Genomic DNA, 16,895 nt, shown 5'->3' with positions numbered 1-16,895 from the left:
CCCCCCGCGAGCGCGCCCCTGCCCCGGGCACCCCAATGCCCCCTCACCAATGCACCCCACCTCCGCCCGGCTCGCCCCCGCCTCACCGCACCCCCTCACCTCCGCCCTCACGCCCGCCCAGCGCGGCCCCGCAGCCGCCTCAGCGCTCCCCGCCTCCCGCGTTCAAATCGAGCCGCGCGCTGCCGCGTATCCCTCCGCGCCCCCCGCCCCCCCCCCCCCCCCCCCCGCCCTGGCGCCCACCGAGCACCAGCGCCACGGCCCAGGGCGCGCGGAGGGCGCGCGGCTCGCCAGAGCCGGTCTCGTGCCGCTCCCGCCTCCCCGCGCGCCGGCACAGCTCCGCGGGACGGGGGGACTCTTTGGCTCCCCGGGCGCGGAAGGATCACGAACCGTCGCTCAAGTGCTGAGCAGCCGTTTTGAAAAGCACCACCACCAACGGTCCGTTCAACGAGCCGCGCCCACGTGACAGCCCGCACCAATCAGAGGCGGCTCTCCCCCAAGCCTTGCTTTATGCTAACACGCGCGGTGATGCCTCCCCTGATTGGCTACCGGCAGCGCTCCCGCCGCGCCGCGGGCACTTCCCCGCCCAACCCTCCCGCCCCCCCTTGCCCCGCCACGCCGCGGAGCGCCTTTCTTATTGGGCAGCCGGCGCGGCGCGGCGCGGCCGCCATTGGGCGCGGCTCATGCCGGTCAGCGATCGCTGCCTTCCGGGTTCGGCAGCGGAGCGGGCTGCCGCCGCAGCATGAGGCGGGTCACGCTGTTCGTTAACGGCAGCCCCCGGAACGGGAAGGTGAGGGGCGGGGAGGGGGGTGCCCGCCGGCAGCCCGCGGCTCGACCCCCGCCCGCCTCCCGAGCAGTCCCCCCTCCCGCTCGCTCGCCTCAGGGGCCGGGCAGGGGCGGAGCGCAGCGGCGGTGCCCGTGTGCCGGCTCCCGGGGCCCCGGCGAAGCCCTCAGCCGCCTCTCGCGGCCGCGCTGCCGGTGGCTGCGGCGGAGGAGCCGCGCTGCTGCCGCCGCCCCCTCGCCGCGCTCGGCGCTGCCCGCCGGGGCCTAGCCCGCCCGCTGCCCGGGGCCCGCGGGGCCCTCAGCACAAGCGCAGCGGGGCGAGAGGCCGAGAGCTCGGGGCCGGGGCCGCGGCTCCCCCGCCGCTGCTGCGGGTCCCGCGGCCGGGGCAGGCGGGCAGCGAGCTGCGGGTGTCGGGGCTCTGCCCCTGCCCACGGCTTGGGCCGGCCGAGGGAAATCCCGCTCGCCCCGCTGGCTGGTGAAGCGCTGCGTGCGCCGCCACGTCGCCAGGTCGGCCCGTCGCACGGCTGGCGCGGGGAAGGCCCTGCCGTGCGCTGCCCGGTGCTGGCCGCCATCCCCGGCCTCTCCCATCCGCGGCTCCGCAGCCAGGGCGGTTAACGCGACCGCGCTAACCTCTGGCTTTAGAGAGGGGAGAGAAATCTGGGAGACTTGGAGCAGCACAGAGAGCACTGTTTCTTTAGAGAAATAACCACCTGAACCAATGAGTAGCGACACCGATTCTTGCGCTGCCGCCGCAGCCGCGGTACGTCGCGCCTTGGGCGGGAGAGGTGCGAGCCACCCCGTTTGAAGGCAGCTAAAAAATCTCTCTTTCTTTTTGATAGGTGTCTGTAATTACAGAAGGGCAAAGGCTGGTTGAATGTTTCCTAAAATAAATCGCGAATAATGCTCAAACAATCTAAGACTATAAGTGCTCCCCTGGAAGTTAAAGAAAATGAGAGTAGATGTACCTCAAAGCTGGTCTCTTTGTTTCCTTTCTTAGTAAAGATCCATACAGATCTTCCTCCCCGCCGCAGGAAGATCCTGACGGCCCTGGCGATACTCTGCAATGGCAGAAGCGATGCGCGCACGGTGCTACAGCCACCTCTCTCTCCCCCAGGTTGTGGCTGTGTACGGGACTTTATCAGACTTGCTGTCTGTGGCTAGTAATAAGCTTGGGATAAAAGCGACCAGTGTCTACAACGGAAAAGGTGGACTCATTGATGATATCGCTTTGATTAGGTAAGGCTTATCCGACAAAAGTCAAATCGTGGATGCGGACGAAGAGACGTGTGAGCCTGTTGATGCTCTGACCTTAATCAATAACTAGTGCTTTCCTCAAAAACAGATATTATCATTTCCAGCCAGTATGTCCAAAGGTGCTTTCATGCCTCAAGGAAAAATAGTACTGTCTTTTCAACTTCAAAGCAGTTCTATCTTGATGAATCAGAACTTGATACAAGCTGCATTTCATGCCTTTTAACATCCTCCTGTGCTGATTTACAGTGCAATGTATGTACCAGGAAAATCCCACTATTCTAGTCAGCAGTTGGATGAGGTTTTTTTGGAAAGGAGACCAACTTTAGCATTGCTCTGGCTTCACAGAATACTCCCAGAGCGGGGAGAAAAGCAACTATTTTGTAAAACAAAACTGGTGGAGTAACAGAAGGGATCCCTACCTGGTTGATACAGATCACATCTCTAGTGAAGTCAATCGTATTGCAATCCACTGGAACCTGCAAAATTAAGATAAAAATCAGATACTGAAGTTCTGACTAATGGCAACTGATTATTATTTACCTGAAGCTAATCAGGAGGGGTTCCCACTGTCAATTAGATGAACAAAAAATTATGATTAATCCCTTTTCTTTGTTTCCCTCCTCCTTCTCTTCCCCATGCCCCCTTGTCTCTCAGGGATGACGACGTTTTGTTTGTCTGTGAAGGGGAACCATTCATTGGTAAGTCTCTGTAGTTCTTACGTTTGACCTTTTGTCTAATGGAAAGAGATTTTGTTTTGCTTTAATGTAAATCTAAAATTTTATTTTCTGGTGTTTTCAGAAGATACCTCTTACCATATGGAAGATTCAGAAATATTCACAATTCTTCTAATAATTACTGTGTCTGTCTTATCTGTGTAGATCCTCAGACTGATGGGAGACCTCACGAAGAACTAACAGGGTCACACACGGATTGGTTAACACTCAATGTTGGAGGCCGATACTTCACCACTACAAGGTAAAAATGCAGCTAGTTGGTTTTGTTCTTACAGGACTTGATTTCAGTAAAGTAGTTAGAGCAGCTGGTAGTGTACATCCACTTGGTGAGGCTTCAGATGCTCTTGCAAAAGAGCTAGAAAAATAACTTACTGTGGAGCAGGAGGTCTTTGACGTCTGCAGCTTTCGCTGTGTTTTGTATTTACTACCACAATTTTGCAACAAATTAATTCTTAAAAAAGTTTACATATGAATTAGAACTGGCAAAAAGCCTGAACAGGCCTGGATTTATCCTTGGAATATTTCAGCTAAGTGCTTTGTATTTAAAATACCTTTACGATACCTCAGGTCAGAAATGCTATATGAAGTTAAATCAGTAGAGTGTTGTAGCTGTTGGAATGCATATCACACACCATTATTACCTTCAAGCTGTCAAGGGCAGAAAATACACTCCAACCAGCAAGTTTGTCTCTTGAGCAAAACATTCCATTATAAAAATAAAATTGCACTGCCTGTGTTTTCTAGGAGCACTTTGGTTAACAAAGAACCTGACAGTATGTTGGCCCACATGTTTAAAGATAAAGGTTAGTATATTGAAATAAACTTTACTTTTTAAGTAACAAATTAGCAAAGTAGGCAAAAGGCACTATCAAGCTGAGACTGTTGTTTCTAAGTTAAAATATCAAAAGTATGTTAAAGTATCAAAGCAGAACATTTAATCTTTTTCTTATAATTGTTTATTTCTCCATTGCCCATGTAATGCTTATCATCTCACAAACTGAAAATACAATTTCCATTCATAGTTAATATTTTGGGGTCTTTCGTTGGTTGTTTGATTTTAGGTTTTCATCTTATTGTTGCATCTTGCTCAGTTTTGTCAACAGAATCAATGAACAAACACTGTACAAGACAGCCTTCAGGAAGAGCGGGCAGACTAAAATCTTAATGCTGCTTTTATTCTAGCAATGATTCTTATATATGTCATAAAATGTTTTAGCTATTCATAGCAGGAGCGAGTTTGTTTTAAGGTGATTTTTCCCCTCCTTGACTCCTCTTTTCCTTCCTTTTCTTTAAGAAATGCCCTTTCAGGTGGAACGTTTTTCATAATCCAGTACCCTTTGGTAATAAAAATCTGAAACTGAAGCAAATGCTCTTCTATTAATATATCAAATTTAATTATATATATGTTGTGGAAACAGATGCTTGGGGAAATAAGCAAGATCATAGAGGAGCATTCCTAATTGACCGCAGTCCAGAGTATTTTGAGCCAATTTTGAACTATTTGCGTCACGGACAGCTCATTGTAAATGATGGCATTAATTTGCTAGGTAGGTATTACCTGTATGACATCTCCTAAATTACTACTCTTTAGAAGTTAAACTTTGCTCTCAGGTAAACATGATAAAGTCAACGAGACTTTTGTATGCTCATCTAAATGTTTGGGATTTTTCTTTGGTGAATTTATTCTCAAGCATTGCAATTCCACATGCTTGGTTTAGTGAAGATACACTGTTTGAACTTATTTATCTTGAGAGCATTAAAAATTCTCTGTACTGGATTAGTATATGGCTGTAATTCTGGATCTGATATCTTTAACCTAATACTGGTATTGGAAACATCCTTTCTGAGTTGTTTTTTCCTTTTAGCTGCAAGCAAGCTTGCTTGTCCTCTATCCAGTTACATCTAATGTATGTGGTTGTCAGTTTTATTAGTTTATGCATTTCTTCCAGACTCCTTAAACTTCAGCAAGTGATCTATTCATCCGTGTTAGTGTAGCTAAAATGTATAAAAGGTATAAGGAGTAGGGAAAGTCAGTTGTCAATTAAAAAAAGAAAAGTCAATCAAAGAATTGATGCTGCTCCAGTAGTAAGGATGGATTAACCCAAACTTTTTGGCATGTTCTTGGTGTGGCTATACACTGCCTTCTCCAGTAAGGGAAGAAGAGTGCTCTCTTAAGCTTAACGACTCCCTGTAAATAACAAATACTGCTTTGTTTTGTTAGGTGTTTTGGAAGAAGCCAGGTTTTTTGGTATCGATTCACTAATTGAACATCTAGAAATAGCTATTAAGGTAACTTGTTTTCTTTAATACGTGAATGCACGTGTCCTGTTCTTCCAGGCAATATATAATTTGGTCCTATCTGTATTAGCTTTTAAACAACTCTCTCAACAGAATTCACAGCCAGCTGAGGATCATTCTCCTATATCTCGAAAGGAGTTTGTCCGATTCCTGCTGGCAACCCCAACCAAGTCTGAGCTGCGATGTCAGGTGCGAAAACACAGACTTTGTCTTGATCTGTAGTGTTGGTGTCTGGCAGTGAAATATCCTGCAGCATCAAATCACAACATGAAATTCAAACGACGTGTGCTTTCCCCCGTCCAGTGCTTTTTAATTGAGTTTTGCTTCCAAGCTATGGCAGAGTGACCTTTAACATGAAATTCAGGTGTGCTCTTTGGGCTGCTTTCCTTCTTTAGGTTGAAGGTTTCCTGGAGGAGCAATTTGTTAAGCTATGCTATTTAAATGTAAAATGCACTAGCATAACCAAAAATAATGCTTGATAGCTTTGCTATTGCATTAGTCTTATGTAGTAGAATAGATGGTCTTGTGTGTGTACCTTTATCTGTACACGTATTTACACATGTACATAGACAATTCTCTTAACTGTTTTGTGTTCAGAGCTACACCTTCTGTAACTTTTGGGGGTTTATCGTTTTGGTTTTAGGGTCTGAATTTCAGCGGAGCAGATCTTTCACGTCTAGATCTTCGATACATAAACTTCAAGATGGCTAACCTAAGCCGTTGCAATCTAGCACATGCCAACCTGTGCTGTGCAAATCTGGAAAGAGCTGACCTCTCTGGATCGGTGCTTGATGTAAGAATTGCTGCATCTTGGAAAGTCTGGGCTGTCCTTTAGTTATTTTAAGGGAAGAGGAATTGGAACAAGCAGATAAGTGTAAAACACGTAGTTCATCGATATTTTCTGCAATTATTCTAGTTAGATCACTTCAAAAGCTTTTTGAAGCTATCTTTAACTTCAAAAAAGGAAAAAAAGGGTAGCGGGTGAGAATTATCTGCCTTCCTGATGATAGAGAAGTAATAGTATAGCAAGTCCTTACACTTCCTCACAGTAACAAGGCTGTTGTCCTTTAACAGGATTCGCTTCCAAAACAGAAGTGAGAACTATACTCTGATCATTTTCAGTATTGTTCATCTTCGCACTTTTATGAATCTCACTGACATGTCTATCTCTATCAGTGTGCAAACCTTCAAGGGGTAAAGATGCTGTGTTCCAACGCAGAAGGAGCATCTCTAAAAGGGTGCAATTTTGAAGATCCATCAGGCCTCAAAGCTAATTTGGAAGGTAAGAAGTTTTTGCCTGTTGGGTACGCTGTGGAAACTGAACCACGTGTTTGTAAATCTATGTGGCGTGTCAAAGGTTTAGCTGTGGTTTGTACAATCCACCTTTTCATGCGAAGAGGCCACAAATACCAGATTGAGTGTGTGACCATATAATCATTAAATTCCAAGTTCTATCTTGACCTCTACCAATTTACATGGCTCTGACTGAGGAGGCATCATTCTGGAGCTACTGTGTTTCTGACTGTTTTTCCTTGTAAAACTGTGTGTGTGTTTTAGGTGCTAACCTGAAAGGTGTTGACATGGAAGGCAGTCAAATGACAGGAATTAATCTAAGAGTTGCAACGCTCAAAAATGCAAAACTAAAAAACTGTAATCTTAGAGGAGCAACTTTGGCAGGAACCGATTTGGAAGTGAGTTATGATTCATTTTATATACTAACTGGTCAACTGATAAAATTTTGGGGATTGCTGGCTTTTGGCTGAGTTCTCCAGCTTCAACCTAGACAGAGTGCACTAGTCTTTTTCCAGTCTCAGCAAGATACAGATGATCTAGGGAATCACATTTCACTCTAGCCTCAGTTTGGAAGATGAGTCTAAAGTCTTGGACTTGCCAGCACCTCAAAGCCACAGGAATGGTTGGTATCGTCTCAAAAGTGATGCATGGAAATACTGCTAAACTTAACTCTTTAGTGTAAGGTGATGCCATCACTCAAGAACTGAAGAGAAATAAAGTTGCCTGGGTTTGGGGGGAGTGGGGTTTGATCCTGGGACATCATTTGTAGAGTAATGATGGAATCTTACCTGACTGGTGGCACCTGATACACTGCTGTCTCTATTACTTAGAAAGACAAACTAGCTCATTGTGCAAGCTGTGGACATGGCTGTTCTTCCTCAAGTACTAGAGAAGTATTCAGAGTCATGTCTGGTGGGACTGCAAGAGGCAGCTTCTTTCTAGCTTTGTTCAGCAAGCGTTAGTAACTCACTCCTGGAAGATAATTTGATATAAAGAGTGTAAGTCTAACAACTTAAAAATAAATCCAGCTGTTACTGTGATAAGGAACTACTCTCTTACAAGAAGTAACTAAAACTCTAAGCTAGAGTGATAGACTAGAAATTCGCACTGAAATTTATAGAAGTATATGTGGTTTCTTTATAAATATAGTTAAGGTAAAGTTTTGAACTAAGTTCTAGCTATATTCAATTAATGCTCATTTATTCTTTTACCCTTTAGAATTGTGATCTATCAGGTTGTGATCTACAAGAAGCCAATTTGAGGGGATCTAATGTAAAAGGCGCTATCTTTGAAGAGATGCTGACACCTTTGCACATGTCTCAGAGCGTCAGATAGGGAAGAGAACATGCCGAAGACGAAGGAAACAGAACATTTATTGTGACTTTCTTCACCTCCTCCCCTTATTAAGTTAGAAGTAATGGTTAGTAGACAACTTACATTTGCAGTAGTGCCTAAGTAAACTCTTCTTTGATCACTTTTAGGGGAGGGAGCTTTTGTTTAAGAGGTGGAAACAGACACTGTTTCTACCGTTGTGAACAGAGTGAGGAAGTGGGCTGGTTCTAGAACCAGAATGTGTGGCCCATTTGGAGGGGGGGGTGGTTAAATAGATTCATTGTTTAGCATTGCCTCACTTTGGAATGAATTTTAATTTATAAAGCACAATATATGCAATTCTATTTATTAAATCTGTAGCTGCAATATGAATAGAAAATGTTATTCATGTATAGTAGCAACAAAGTTCAGGTTTACAGTTAGACTAGTGTAGTTACAGTTAGTTTCTTCATTCATGCACAGTGTATTAGATGACAGATGTGGTTTAGACAATGTCCACAGGAAGTTTTCAGGTACTCCTCTGGGGTGAAAACAGTAGTTAGTTGTCATCATAGGTAATATATTGCCTTGTAGTAGTTTGAATGCAGGTATAGAACAGCTTTATTATCTTCTAAAATATGCAGTGGAAGCTGCTTCCACTGAAGGGATCTGCATACACAGCAGATTTAGTTATAACTACACCATCCCTGTTCAGAAATTGGATGGCTTATTTAATGCTTCCCAAATTAGTGTGAAATTGCACTATCGCTCACAGCTTGCTTTCAGATGTCCTAACCACTCCAAACTGGAGTACCTGTAGTTTTTTCATTCTTTGTGGGGAATTAAGCATACGTAGGAAAATACAGTACTGTCACCAAAGTAGAGACAAGCACTGGGGCCACAGCACATGCTCCATCCTCCCGTCATTGCTCCAGTATATGAATAAGTAAGTGGCACGTGTTTCCCCTCAATGTACTATGCAAATACTCTTGTACACTGAATCCTTGAAAGCATGGGCATAATCCTTTTCCCAGCCAGATCGTAGTATTCCACTTCGGGCCTGCTTAAAGTGGCTGAAAAAGCATCTTGCACAGGGCAGAGTGCCCTTTCCACAACTGCTTTACCTGTGAGCAAATAGGGAACTATTTGCAGAAAGCCTCAGAGCATCTCTTTAAGTGGTGGTGCACTTCATCTACTAAGCTGTTTCCACTGTAGTATCAATCTAGTTCTCATTTAACAGAACATTTATTTTATACACAATCAAAAAGCACATGAAGAAACTATACCAAAAAGAAAAAGGTGCATCAAGAACGCTTACCTCAGATGCTTACTTAAAACACCCCAAAGTTAAAACTAACCTTGAATCTAAGGAAATACAGCTATTACTGGAAGTTCAGAACCAATGTATCCTAAAACTTACAGAACGTGACACTGTTAGCAGGGGTTTGAGTTCCACAGTTACTTCAGTGGGTTGCCTTTTACTTGCAGCGCAGATTTCCAGTCCTCTGAGCAGAAGTCCTCTTGCCTCAGTAGTTGTTATGCAAATGCTGCTTTGCCATCCATCTAGAAAGATTAGTTCAGGACCAGTATATGATTTGTTTGGGGGGAATTGCAGGATTCTCCCTTATTTTCAAGTTGGGTTGACTCAGGCATACAACATGAACTTCTGGGACTCAAAATCCCACAGCCATGTGGTTCAGAATTGGGCTTTTATTCCCTCCCAATTCCCAGGCTTCTTGATCTGGCTCTAGGGCAACACCGTGTCCTCGGTGAAATACACCTATAGATTCAAGGGAAATATTTCAGCGTGATTTTGGAGTCCTTTCTCCCACCTCATCGCTTTCACTGAGAGTGATGTATATGTTGCAGTAGAAGAAGATTCCTAGGGCTAGAGAAATAAATGAATTATTTTTCTTTATCATATTTTGTAGCTGGCAGAAGTAAAATATTGTATGGAAAAAAAATCTATTTTCATAATCACTGAAGCACTATGTTTTGAATAATCACAGCATGTGGCATCATTCATTCACAGATGAATTTAAGGTACCTCTTTTGCTATGACAAAGCTGTATGAATAGCCCAAAGGGGCCTGTTCAGAAATTGCAGGTTCCAGCCTAATTTAAATTGCATTAATAAAAGTGTGAAATACAAAAGTGTCGTGGTTGTCTTAATTTAAAAAAAACCAATCTCAATCTTATCTGACTTCTATGGGAAAGACAGCAAGTTAGAAGAAAACACGATTTTTAACTGACAGCTCCTCGCATACAAACTTAAAAATATAGTAGCTATAAGTTGGTTTTGCTCTGTGTGAGACCTTGACTGTCACCTTAGCCAGGATTTGTATGTAACCAGTGCCTTCCCAAATGGACTACATATTGTGAACTAGGAATTATCCATGCTGGAGTACTTACTTTATGAGAAGACTGAGTTTTAGAAGTCTTTACTTCTGCAGAGGCAATTTGCACTATGGCAGAAAGCAAAAGAATTTTTGCTTTCAAGCATAAAGCTCACCTGCTAGAAAAACAGGCAAGTGCACCTTGTGTTGCAGGGATTGCTGCAGTGTTTCTGATACTTTCAGTTTGAGACCTTTCATGGGGTTTTTTTGACTTGCCATTCATCTGCAGCACTTTTCAGCTTTTCTTTGTCTCCGCCCTTCATATTTGCTTAATAAAACAGCTGGAGTCAGAAGTCATTACCACGACTTACATAGGTATGTGCACCATTTAAAACACTCTTTCCACATTAGAGACCATCATCGCACAGCACAAGCAGCTAAGCTGTGTCTTACTTAATAAGGAAGTACTAAAGCACTTCCAGAAGAAAAAAAACCCTGTCCTTTATAGACTTTGGTCTATAAAGTGCTCGTGAGTTCAGTCCAATAACTCTGTGGCACAACAGCGATAATACAAACAGCACATTCGTGTAAGTGCTGTAGGGCACCCCAAGAACAAAATTGAGAAAAAAAAACTAGTTCGTTCTTCAGCTTCTCACCTCCAGCAGACTTCTTTGGGTTAGGAATGCTGTCTAAAAAGCCCAAGAGACTCAACAGGTTAGGATATGCCTTTCCAACGCTTCTGATAAAAGAGAGGTCTTGATTCTTGGAATGGGAATCCACAAACCCAGGCTTTCCTGACAAGTCCTTGACTTCCATGTAGGTACTTAACAGCATCGGCAGGCATTAAGATTTCTCTCCCCGAATAGGAAAAACTAGTGCTTTGGAAGGTCCGGGAGCTCTTCTGAAAATCCACCATACTCCAGTGTCTGAAAACTGAGGAGAGCTCAACGCGATAAAAACCCAGCTTCACGCTTTGATTTTTCTGCGAGCACAAAGCCGGCACCTGTGGGGCCAGCCCAGCCTGAAGCGCTCCCAGACCTTGGATCAGACTTCGCTCAGACTCTGCCTCTGCCAAAATCAGCGTAGTTTGTTGGTTTCCATTACACAAGGCCATAAAAGTATTTGTGGGCAAACAAAACTAGTGGTAATCTTTTTTTTTTTTGACCTCCCAAGTCCTTTATGTAACTTATGACTGCGGCCTAAAGTTTAAGGGAAGACATGGAAGAGCTCACTAACCAGCGCAGTTATGTGCTCTTCCTGACGTGCTTAGGTAGGTCAGCTTTGTAGCTGTAACAGAAACCTGTGGAGAAACACGGTTGTTGCAAGATGTTAAGGGTAGGCTGTCATTAGACCAAGCTTAAAGCAGTGGGTTAATAAAAGGTACAATTATTGGGCTAAGCAGGCCCCCTTCCCTCTTTAAATGTCATCCCTCGGGATGAACAAACTCTTCTGTTTATCTTCAAATAACCTTCATTTTTGCTAGGCTCATCAGGAAGGAAGGAGTCTTAAAACACCGGTACAGGACAATCTCACTTCTAAAGTGATGCGCCTACGCTGAAGTAACATCCCTCCCACTGAAACAAACTTATTTTCACAGCTTGATCAGTTTATCAGCTGAAGTTAAATGTTGGCTACTCTTGCCATGAGTAGGAGGAGCATTAGAGCAGGAAGAATTACCCTTTGCTAGAGTCACTAAATCCTCCTTAAATTATTTACTTAAATTACTTTTAATCCATTAATCTCAAAGAGGTCATGGGAGCAGGAAGAGAGGATGTTTGAAGAACACTAAACATGATACGTTCAATTGAACATAAAACAGTGCATAGCAAGTCAAAATAGCTGCCAGGTGGATTAAAAAAAAAACCAAGATTTCTGCAGTCAAAATTACCAAATTTAACTCCTGCATGCAAATAGCTATCAAACCCTTTATAAAACTGCAGTGCCTTTATAAACTCTCAAGAACAAAGAACTCTCAAAAGTACATACATACATATATATATATATATATATAAAAAAACCCACAAAATAATGTGTCTGGGAATCCTATGCATGAAAGAGACCCCATCGTGACAACAAAGAGGGTCCCTTCCCCAGCAGATTTACAATCTAATATACTTGTCCATTTGATCAGTTTAGTACTACTCTGCACTTTACAGAGCAGAGAATATCAAGGCACATTAATTTAAACATTGAGGAAGGCATTCAAAGGAGCATGCAAATTGCTCTCTGCGCTTGGGCAATCGTAGGCTCTTGTCTATGCACCAAAGGACTGTTTCCTTCGTGCCTGATATACAGAGACTAAACTGAATTCCTCTTTCAACTCCCCCTCTCAACAAATTCAAAATGACCCAAGAACGTTTACTTAAAAATTAGAAGCCACTGAAAGAAAAGATTGTGTATTTTCCACAGGGCAACAGCAGTCAGCTAGATTTGAATGTCAGATTTATAGCCTCTTAAAAGAAAGGCTGTTACTTTTATGGCTCTTAGAGAAAACAGCTGAATTTAATAGCTACACCAGCGGTGTTCCAATTATGTGCTTTACTTCTGCAGCATTACAGCAATTTTAAGAACAAAATTGCAGCCTGTGAGATAGAATCAGATAAAGTTACCTGCTGTGAAAGGTTTGGTGTTGGGGTGGTTGTATATAAAAAGTGAGATGACAAGCATACTTGCAGGACATTTTCAAACAGAGAAGACTTGGAGTTACTCTGCAACCTCTCTCAGCAAGCAGGTAATGTGCTTGAACAACATACCGGATTCCCTTTTTACTTATTCAGTGCTTACAGATGCTTATATTACACAAGAAACTTGCATTAGAAGAAACGGCAAAGAGCGCTTTTTAAGGAGCAGGGACATTAGCAAATATTAGCAAATAGCAACAGGGACTTTTATGGAACCTTTGAGGTCCAGACATTCCTAAAACTCTGAAAGGGTGTTCAAAAATCCTAATTTAGATCTTCATCCAAATTTTTCAGATGTTAAATCTCTTTATAATGAGCTAATCCACACTTGGAGAGGCTCAAAATCCAGCTGTGGCTCACACCTAGGTACAATGCCACTGGGGTGCAGATCAGAGCTGGAGATCCAGAAATGTAACATTTTCATAATTCTGCAAGATAAAAATGGAGCTGTAATGTCATTATGATCAGAAAGATGTTTTGTTCTCTCACAGGATGGAGAAGTCCAGGAAGATCTTTGTCAGCATCCTCCTGTTTGTCATGTCTGTGGAAATCTGCTTAGCCCAACACTGGTCTTACGGCCTGCAACCAGGAGGAAAAAGGAACGCCGAAAACCTGGTAGAATCGTTTCAAGAGGTGGGTTCTAGACTGTAAAACAACCCTGTTGCTTTAGCTAGGATCTCTTATCTGTAAAAGCTGCAAGCAAAAAAGAACATTGGCTTTACTCTATGTGTGTGTATCTCTCTCTCTTCCCCCCCAAACATACATACATATATGTACACACACACATTTTTTTTTTTAAAGTAGTAACTGGAAAGTAATTGGCATTAGGGTGAGATGACATTTGACAGCCTTGTGTAAAGAACAGTGCCGTCTGTTGCAGAGAGCTTGGGCAGCCTGCTCTAAAGGAGGGATGGAAGTTTGAGTTCCAGGTTAAACCTGATTTCACCTTCTCCCTAAATTTCAACCAATATTCTGATGGGCTGTTTTATGACAACATTCATCCACTTCACTGAGAACGCCGCAACGGGCAGCTGTCATGTGGTAACCGATTAGATGGTAAGCACTTAAATGACAAAGTAAATGGGGAAGGTTCTGTCCACCACTGGTTTTCCCATCCTTTCTAATACTTCATGTGTAGTCCCTCGTAACAGCAGTTCTAACATCCTGATTTTAAGTTTGCTGTAGCACAAGCATAGCACCTGGGAAAGAGGTGAATTTAAATTGTGCAGTGGAACAGTTTCATCTTCATCTGTAACTGGGGTAGAGTTGCTTTAGCAGAAAAATCTCCCTTCATAAAGGCTGTATCCCCTTCCAATTCAGACTGCAAATGAAATGGAAAAATCAGGGGAAGTGCAGAAGACTGAATGCCCAGGCTTACGTCAGCATTCCAGGTTCAGTGATCTGAAGGAAGCCATGGTAAGTAACATGTTTTTTTTTCTTTTATCACTATGGGAAAATCAGGGGACCAGTCCAGGATGGGAAAGTACATGGAAGGAAAAAAAAAGAGGTGGTGGAAAAGGAAGAGGTGGCATTAAGTTTAGTTCACATGTGGCAGTACTGGTTCTGCCCATATTATGAGCATCATTCTCAAGTACCTCAGAGTTACAGTCCTGGGACAGGACTACATTCTGATGCTCCGATTGTAGCAATGTCCTTAGTCCCTAAATGAAAAAACAAAATAAAGTCAAACACATTCTGTCTTAATACAAATCTATGCAGCATTCACAGATGCTTAACTTCAAAGGCACACTTTGCCAGCTGAAGGATCAAGCCATATGGAAGCTGCTGCTCCCAAGGTCCCTAGACTGGGAAATGTGTTTTCCATTAGATGGTCTAGTGCAATGACAGCAGAGACTTCACATACGAACTGCCACAGAAAGAATACTCTCAAGCAAAAATGTGCTCTTTAATTAATATAGCAACACCTTGATCAGGCCAGATGGTCACCACTTTCTGGGAAGTGTCTCTGAGCCGTCCTACAAGTTGAAACACTCAATCTCTACTTCATTTTTAAAGCCAAGACCAGAAGTTTCAAGTACAAACTCTAGCCTTTCACTGAAGAACCCGGCCTCAATAAAGGCTTGTAAGCTCAATAACAGTAATGCAGACAGGTCAGAGTCTGACTTCCATTGAATTTTCATGCAGAAACTACCTAAAATCCCGTATTTTTTTTTAGGTCACCTTTAATCCTATTTGTACTGAACATAAAATGGAATCTTTGTCCATGACTCTGGCTTCCAATAGCGCTACTTGCAGAATGAAGAGCCAGCAACAGTAACTTAGTATGTTTAGACTCCCCCCCCCCCCCTGTTTTTAACTGCAAGATGCTACATTAGGCAGGAAAAGATACTGGAATAATTATCAGGATAGTTGAAGTGAGTCCTTGATACTGCTTGCTCACTGAGGGAAACTTGGCCTTTCTTTGCAGAGCTGAAAGCATCCCCCCCAGTCAGATTCTTAGGTTTGCTCAGAAACTGCTGGTCATCTTGCACGTAAATGTAAAAACTCCTAAGCCTCTGCATCAAACACTTAGTTTGCACATCTTATTCCTGTAGCATAGCCTGAACTACGTCACCTTCTTATTTCTAGCTGCTTAATGACATTGAAAACAAATCGAACTTTTTCCAGATGCAGCTCTTCCAATGTAACACATTCCTGGAGTTGCTACAGGAATATTATGCAATGAGAGGGGAGGTGTCTGGAAATTGTCCACCCCATGGAAAAACTTTTCAAATTATCTTCTTCATTTCCTGGAGAAGCTGGTAGTGAGCACAAACAAAAATACACCTAGCTAAGATACAAAAGGGAAAAAATAACGTATTCAGACAGCACATCTATCCAAAACACCTCAGGCTTTCAACTCGGAGGCAACAACATAAATAAATATTCAAGTAGGAGACCAGATCCTGCAGGATGTGACACAGGAATATGGTTTCCATTCGAGCAGTACTAAGGTACACAGAGAACGGTAACAGGGCAACTGTGCCACTCCATAATGACCCTGGAATACTTCTGCAAGCACAGCCTTCTTGTCTCTGGTATCTTGGCCAACTGCTTAAGCTCACAGAGACATTCTACATACCGACGCTTCGTGCAAGTTCATGCTTCTTGGCCTAAGCTGCTGTCGAAGGGTAGTGTTCGACAGCTGTTGGGTTGCACTCCAAGAACTGCTGCAGTGGTGAACCCATTAACAGATGTAAAGTTGGTCATGCACTTTGGGATGAAAAGGGCCATTATAAGTGTCGGTTACATTATATTGTATGATCAGATCCATGGGCAGGTGGCAGAGAGATCATGTCGGGTCAGATTTATGTCATTCTAATCCTCCTTCCAATGGAGACCACAACATGAATATTTTAGCATCTGACCAGGCTTTACAATTCCACCATCAAAGTTATTTCTTCTCTTTAAAAAAAGAGTGTATGATGTGTGTTTACAGGAAAGTCTGATCGAAGGAGAAGCTAGACGAAAGAAGATTTAAACCCACAAAGCGAAATGGAACAATGGACCCAGAATAAAATTTCAAAGCTATGTTACAAACAGTTCTTCTTCAAATGGCCTCTGCTTAGATTGCATTATGTGAATAAATACTCTGAAGTTGCATTTAAATAGCAGAAGATAATTGTTGTGTAGATGACTAGCTTATATGTAAAAAGAGAACACATTCTAGTCCAGTGGCCGGGACTCAGCAGCATAGGGTTTGCTTTGTGTCCTGCAGTGAAAACTTGGATGGACAGCTTTTGTTTCAGACGTACAGACAATGCCTGGACAAAGGCACTGTCTGATCTCACTAATCTTGGGGTAAAACAATAGTAATACAACTTTGTTTTAAAAATCAAGAATAAACTTACTGTTGGAATGTAATTCCACTCACACTTCAGTAGTCCATGTATGAAAGACTTTTATATGCTCTTTTTTTACTAGTTCACTCAAAAACTGCATTGATTTTAGAAAGGTACATACAAACTTTACAATAGTTAATGCATTTTAAAAAACGTGGAAATATATACACCTTGTTTTACAGACTTAGTGAATCATGTCATTTACCCAGAGAGCTGCAGACTCCCTTTCCAAAGCTTAGCTCCTACTCTTTCTTCAGAGCCATTTTAAAAGCTGTGTATTTTGCTGATTCAATTGCAGAGGACTAAAAGAAAGAGAAAAAGAAGGTATTTGCCGTTTGCAGAGGTGGATTTTATAACTAAACCATGA

The 16,895-nt window shown here is 43.0% G+C and overlaps 2 protein-coding genes across 2 annotated transcripts; both read left to right on the top strand.

Annotated features, from left to right (window-relative positions):
- The first annotated feature begins 724 nt into the window (after positions 1 to 724).
- On the top strand, positions 725 to 7,869 carry KCTD9 (potassium channel tetramerization domain containing 9). Its single transcript, XM_075724004.1, has 12 exons — positions 725 to 787; positions 1,895 to 2,016; positions 2,689 to 2,732; positions 2,913 to 3,009; positions 3,513 to 3,571; positions 4,187 to 4,315; positions 4,990 to 5,057; positions 5,160 to 5,255; positions 5,710 to 5,859; positions 6,243 to 6,348; positions 6,624 to 6,757; positions 7,578 to 7,869. The coding sequence occupies exons 1-12, from the start codon at positions 740 to 742 to the stop codon at positions 7,692 to 7,694; spliced, it is 1,170 nt and encodes a 389-aa protein (XP_075580119.1). The 5' UTR covers positions 725 to 739; the 3' UTR covers positions 7,695 to 7,869.
- A 4,820-nt stretch (positions 7,870 to 12,689) lies between these two features.
- GNRH1 (gonadotropin releasing hormone 1) lies at positions 12,690 to 16,167 on the top strand. Its single transcript, XM_009483901.2, has 4 exons — positions 12,690 to 12,736; positions 13,178 to 13,319; positions 14,007 to 14,102; positions 16,126 to 16,167. Exons 2-4 carry the CDS (start codon positions 13,179 to 13,181, stop codon positions 16,165 to 16,167), a joined length of 279 nt encoding a protein of 92 aa, XP_009482176.1. The 5' UTR covers positions 12,690 to 12,736; position 13,178.
- Positions 16,168 to 16,895: the final 728 nt, after the last annotated feature.

This window comes from Pelecanus crispus, chromosome 21 (assembly GCF_030463565.1).
Source record: "Pelecanus crispus isolate bPelCri1 chromosome 21, bPelCri1.pri, whole genome shotgun sequence".
Lineage (NCBI taxonomy): Eukaryota > Metazoa > Chordata > Aves > Pelecaniformes > Pelecanidae > Pelecanus > Pelecanus crispus.
Note: the sequence above shows the minus strand (reverse complement) of the source record. Positions and strands in the feature narration are given on the sequence as shown.